Source organism: Odontesthes bonariensis, chromosome 13 (genome assembly GCF_027942865.1).
Source record: "Odontesthes bonariensis isolate fOdoBon6 chromosome 13, fOdoBon6.hap1, whole genome shotgun sequence".
NCBI classification, from domain to species: domain Eukaryota; kingdom Metazoa; phylum Chordata; class Actinopteri; order Atheriniformes; family Atherinopsidae; genus Odontesthes; species Odontesthes bonariensis.
In genome coordinates, this window is record NC_134518.1 from 29,014,377 (window position 1) to 29,020,542 (window position 6,166).

Sequence of the window (6,166 nt, forward strand, 5' to 3'; positions counted from 1 at the left end):
TCAGCATAGATATTCAAACCGGGAGCCTTCACTCTTGTAGGTCATTTGGGAGTCTATGCTTGACCGGGAACAAAGCAGCAGTCGCTCTGAGTCATGGGTTGCCCGTCTTGCCCAGAGCTCAGATGGATGTACATTCAAAGCTCTTTGTTTCATTGAAATAGTCTCAAACTTGACATAGCTTTCTTTTTCTAACTCCTCCTCATCCAAAGCGGTGTTGTCTCCCTTGCAATAAAGAGCAAGAATCTTATAGACCAGGAAAACAATAAGAGGTAAAACCAAAACGCAGGCAATGCTGCTTATGATAATAAAAAACTGATTCTGCCCACCATCTTCTATGTTGTCCAGAGTGTAGAAGTCAATGCAAGGATCTTTACCAGCAGCGCTACCTTTAGCTACCAGGCAAACTGAGTACCTCATCCCAGGTGACAGTCCATCTAGGAGCACCTTCCCACTGCCAGCTTTCGTCTCCAATGTCCTTTTACTGTCATCCTCACCGTAGGGTGAATATACAACTGTAAGCGGAGCATTATTTGGTTTTCCACCTGCAGTCCAAAGCAACACTGCACTGTCAGTGGTTTCCTCGACAATTTTCAGGTCTTTAATGGACTGTGATGCATCACTTTTCTTGCTCTTTTCATCCGCTGCAAGTTTTCGCCCATCACCTCCCTGCTGATTTTTTGTTTCCTTGAGTGAGCCTTTCTGTGAGCCATTGCCGGGGCTCGTTTTGGGCTTCCTTTGGACACCAGCAAGTGTTGTTGATGATCTTGGGAGGACTGTGGACATTATAATTGGTGAGTTGGAAACGACCGTTGGCGGAGTAAGTGTCACGTTTTGGACGGCTGGTCCAGCTCCGACTCCAGGCTGTGGTGGAGGGGTGGTTGTGCTTATGCTTCCAGCAATTGAGACAGAAATTGTGGCTTCTGCGGTGCCAGCAACATTCTTAGCTTTGCAGTTGTAGTTCCCAGCATCTTTGAACTCTATTCCATGCAAGCTCATGATGGACCAGTTGATGCCTTCCCCCGGTGACTCCTGGACTAAATTGCAGAGGAAGAGAACAAACTCAGTATTAATTATGATTTCAAAACGCTAAAGCTGTACATCCTCATCAGGCAACAAAGGTCTTCAAACACACAGTTTTTAACTTACTGAAATCATACATCTTCATCAACTGAAACGGCATTAATTGTGCCTTTGAAAATTGTAAAATCCTACGGTCCTCTAATTATACCTGCATTATTGACTGGTGAGCCATCTGAGTTGGTCCAGTAAAGTTTTGGGGTCGGAGATCCAGAGGCATCACATCGCAGGAGAACATTACTTCCCAAAGAAGATGTTATCTTGGTTGCAGATGTCATCACTGACGGTTTTACACAATTTTCAAGCTCAGCGCGCTGAAAAAGGACACCTGCCAGATTCTCTGGTGCAACACAAGTCAAGAAGAGATCCATCAAAACCACTGGTGTGTCAGCCATTTTGGAAATTTCAATGAGCTTGGATATTTTACAGTCGCAGAACCAGGGATTGTCCTGGAGGCCTGAAAATGAAAAGATGAAAGAAAATCTGATTAACATGTCGCTAAATGCTATATTACTTTCTGTTAAGCATGGTGGTATAAATTACTACTACTAATATGGCACAGTAGCATATTATTAGCAGGGCCAAGGGATGCGAAAGGAGTCGTGATTTAAAAGTACTTTTCAAAAATCTTAATTATTGTACTATGAAGTCATGTTAGAGACTTTATAACTCTTAGAAAATGTATGGCTTTTGTTAAGCAAAGTCGGTTATCTACACCAAATTAAATCAATATCTACTGCAATCAATGGGTACGATCAAATATAAATCATGGTTCAGATATTAAGCTATTTGTAATCAGCCACTGAGCTCTCCTTTGTTTCATTTCCGTCATAATGGTTTAAAAATGCACATTGTATTTAGGATGATTACACCAAAGGAAATTAAAGGAACTTCCTTGACAGCATGCTGTCAACACCTGATGCATACAGTAGGTAGACACATGTACGTGTACCTGTCCATTGCTAAGCCCCTCAACAAGATTAGTTTGTCTTAACAGTGGCAAAGCTGCCTCTGGCCCTCCTGCAGTTTGTGGTAACACAGTTTCCATTAGCTTTGCTGTCCACCTTAACATCATTAGATCACCAACCGCAAACACCTTGTAATCCATTTGTGATCCATAGAATTACAAATTTTGTAACAAGCCCAAATTGCAGTATTTTTGTTTTAGTATTTTCTGTGTTGATACATCTTTTTAGAGATAATATAGCCCTGACATGATTCAAAATGGTAAAACTAAGCAAGCTTATTCAATTTTTTAAATATTTTTTAATATTTCAGGATATACTAAAGAATTAGTTTGTTGCATTGGTATTTTTTTTCTCCTTGCTGTCTAAACCAGCATCTCCTTCAGGAACACCAAAGCACACTGCCAGCTCTTTTGGTGCAGATAAGCTAGCTTGCCATACACCTGTTGATAATATCCCTTAAACTCTCATGCTACACTGTTATGATTCAGATGCAATCATTTGTGAGCAATGAAAAAAAAAACATCTTACAAGAGATTTCAGGCTTTTAAAACACAAATATATTTTGAACCAGACTTGGTTAGATGCAGGTTTTGCTGAACACTTTAACACTTTGACAGGAAATAACAGGTCTCATGCCTCAGTTACATAGTAAGAGTAGGTGTCTGTAGCCTAAGAGTATGCAGCAGTGCAGTGGAATCATAAATATGATCATTTAGTCATTAGTCATCATTGAGTTGCTGTACTGTGTGACACTTTCTTAAGGAATTTCACCATTGCCTGTATTTCCACATTGTTTGTACAGATGTGATTAATTACACACCATGTGATGTACAATTCAAACCTCTAATATGGATTTCATTAACTGGGTGTGCACATAGTTCCAATTAATCAGGTGGAAAAAAAAGATCTGTCATGGTCATCGATCCATCAGTTATTGTGAATCTGACAGAAATGAACTGAATATAAAGTGGCACCTTTACATGCAACTAGAGAGAACATATGTAATACTGGGGAGGTCATTGAATTGGTTTTCCTCTGTGTGTAGGTCTGTCTGATTCTAAATTTTTACCTCGCCGAGAGAGTGCACAGATATCGCTGAGGACGACCAATTAGAGCTTTACCTTCAGACAGCTCCAGCTGTTGCCAGTGATATTTTGTCATATTTTTAGAAGTGCGTACAAGTCTACTCTTTCCAGTTTGAATTTGCAGCTATTTAGATAAAAATCACAAAGAGCATTAAATGGCTTTGAGTTTGCCACCGGATACAGTACGGCCGTCAAAACATCCTTCATGGTAAAAGATACAAAGTTTGTGAAATGACCAGAAAGATTTAAACACTATTATTCTATTCTCAGAACTAAGACTGTGATTGTTGGTGTTTGAAATGATCCAAAATGCAAATGAATTAACTAACGAAGGAAGTTTAATGAATTGTTATGTGTTATCACATCATTCATCTACTTAATCAGGATGATAACAACAAATAACAAGTCTGCATGCACTTAGACCAACCTTATTTAACTATGCCCTGGCAGTCACTACAACTCAGCCAGAAGTTCCTGAGGTAATTACAAGTAACCCTAAAAGTGTCCTGCCCTGGCCCTAATATCCTGTAAAACCTGGCCAGAAAGAACATTTTCCTCTTACCTAAGATGATTTTCTGAGAGGCATTAGAAGAGACGGTTAGTCCATTAAAGGGTGGCCATATATCCATGAGATCAGAGGGCAGGGTAGTTAATTTGTTACTGGATAGATCCAAGTAGGTTATGTTGAGGAGATTGGGGATTGCCTCAGTGGGAACCATCGTGAGCCTGTTGTTATGGAGATCCAGTGTCTTCAGCCTGGGCATCTCTTTCAGAGACTCCCAAGGGAAAACGGAAATCATATTTCCATCAAGTCTAAGCTCATGGAGCACTTTTAGGTTGTAGAAACTTCCTGTATCTATTGAGGTTACGGAATTGTAGGTAATCCACAGGTATCGTAGGTCCACTAGGTAGTAAAAGGCTTCTGTTGGGATTCGCCGCACTGCAGTTTTCTCCACACGAAGTTTGATCGTGTCCACGGGGACATTCACAGGGATGTCAGACATGTCTGGGTCATTGCAGAGCACAGATCTGAAAGTCAAAGATAAAGAGGTTAAATATTTTTATAAAGGTTTACTGAGAAAGTACCATTCCATGAGCATTTTGAAGAAACATTATTTGGCCAATGAAAAGCAATGGACATCCTTCCATTCCTTTGTTCATCCATCTAAGCATCATCCATCCATAGACATGGACTGTTGTGATGTGCAGTGCTTTTTCTGACATGTCTCTAGCCACCTAAAGGGCAATTCCTAAATGCCAAGGTCGGAGATAATCTCTGCCACCGTAAACAGTGAGTGATCATGTGAACTGGTGGAGAGGGTGGAAAAAATATCAGCACATGTACAAGATAAATCTTTAATATTTATAACCAACTCATTAAAAGAGTGAAATAAACCTCTTTAGCAATGATTTTTTTTTTTTATCCCCTATCTAATCTTCAGGGGTGTTACTACTGCTATACTTTCACTTATTTGCAGATTTAACCAAGTTATTATCACACATCGGACTTCTCTCCGGTGTCTTCAGATGCATCGAAGAACAGGGTTCAGCACTAATAGGACTAATCATGTCGAGGCGAAGTAGGTCTTCCTCAGCCACAAAGGGATTGGCACTAGGCCATGAACATAACAACATTAAGCCAATACAAATGAGAACACGCAGAAATTGCACTGTTGTGTTGAAGGATAATTGATATAAAATAGTTCAAGCTGATCATTTTCACTTTTTTTCAGTATTTCTAAATTTACGATGCGATGGACCAGCACTTTAACAGTGACTCATGCAAACTGGGTCACATTCCAGGGGTCACGATTGTCTGTAAATCCTCACGTTTCTACAAATTCACAGCGGTGTAAGAGTACACCGCTGTGATTTTTATTTACTATTCTTTAATCGACACCAGAGGAAAGAAAAATCTTATGCGGAAGGCTTCATTTACAATTTAAATAAGCAGTTTATGCGAGCACAAATGAAATGTACATTACCTGGTTCCTGCTCCATCAGTGCGCCCATGAAAAACACAGGTACAATGGGATGGACAGAAGGGAGCAGCCATGCTGAGGCAGCATAGGAATACATGCACACAGAGAAGTCGACGCATGATGTCATCCAATGCACCCACAAAGCTCACGTTGAGGGGATATCAGGAAAAAAGACATCCGGATTCAGAAGAGCTCTTCCCAGAAAAGTAATGGAGCGTGAGAATAGTAAAAAGATCTTTCAAAGTCCATAAGGGACTACGGTACACAAGCCGAGGATCTATCCTCAGTACAGGTGACCTGTCAGATGGACCGTGGGGGGTGGAGGTGGAGAGGGAGGGGGGATTAGCGAAGGATTTCTTGGGTTTGAAAGGGTCATGGAAGCTCACCAGCGGGAGGCACCGGCCTTTTCGACATGGCGCTTCTTCTTTCAGCTGCTCACCACAGTGGATCATCTTTTTCCAAACCCCTCTTTTCGACGTGTTGTTAATTAGTCTATGATGGAGAGGTATCCCCTCACACCAGCCAGCCGGGCTTTCTTTTTAGATATGACTCAAGTTTTTTCTAACTTTTCATGCTATCACACACAGGTTCTTATATCCCACTGTGTGCGGCTGAGACCAGGTGTGCTAAGTTATGTCTTCGTCTTTCTTTCCAGACACTAGGCTGTTGGGGTTTGGTCCACTGTTGAGCCTTCTTTTGAAATAAGAAGACTGAAGCCTACAATCTGATGCAAGCTTCTTACCCTCAAGAATTCCTCAAATGCTGGGCTAGAGGGCATATTTAAGAAGTGTGAGGGGGATCTGTCTGGCACCACGGTGCAAACTGTAATCTTGGAAATGATTTATTACCTGTGGATCAGTGGCTTCAGACTGAGGGCCAAATTCAACCTGCCTGCCACTGACAGATTCACCGTTTTGCAAACTTTTCATATGTTTTGTACACAGATTTATTTTTTTCTCTAATGATTGGCTTTTGTACAATTACACATGATCATCGAGAAGTATCTCACAGGTAAAGCTTGCATGAACATTCAGAGCTTCAAACTTCCTCTAGT

At 41.0% G+C, this 6,166-nt stretch overlaps 1 protein-coding gene across 1 annotated transcript; it reads right to left on the reverse strand.

Moving 5' to 3' along the window:
* lrit3a (info leucine-rich repeat, immunoglobulin-like and transmembrane domains 3a) lies at nucleotides 1-5,231 on the reverse strand. The gene is made up of 4 exons (XM_075480737.1): nucleotides 5,116-5,231; nucleotides 3,693-4,159; nucleotides 1,229-1,534; nucleotides 1-1,034 (listed from the first exon to the last, which is right to left on the reverse strand). The coding sequence occupies exons 1-4, from the start codon at nucleotides 5,229-5,231 to the stop codon at nucleotides 1-3; spliced, it is 1,923 nt and encodes a 640-aa protein (XP_075336852.1).
* Nucleotides 5,232-6,166: the final 935 nt, after the last annotated feature.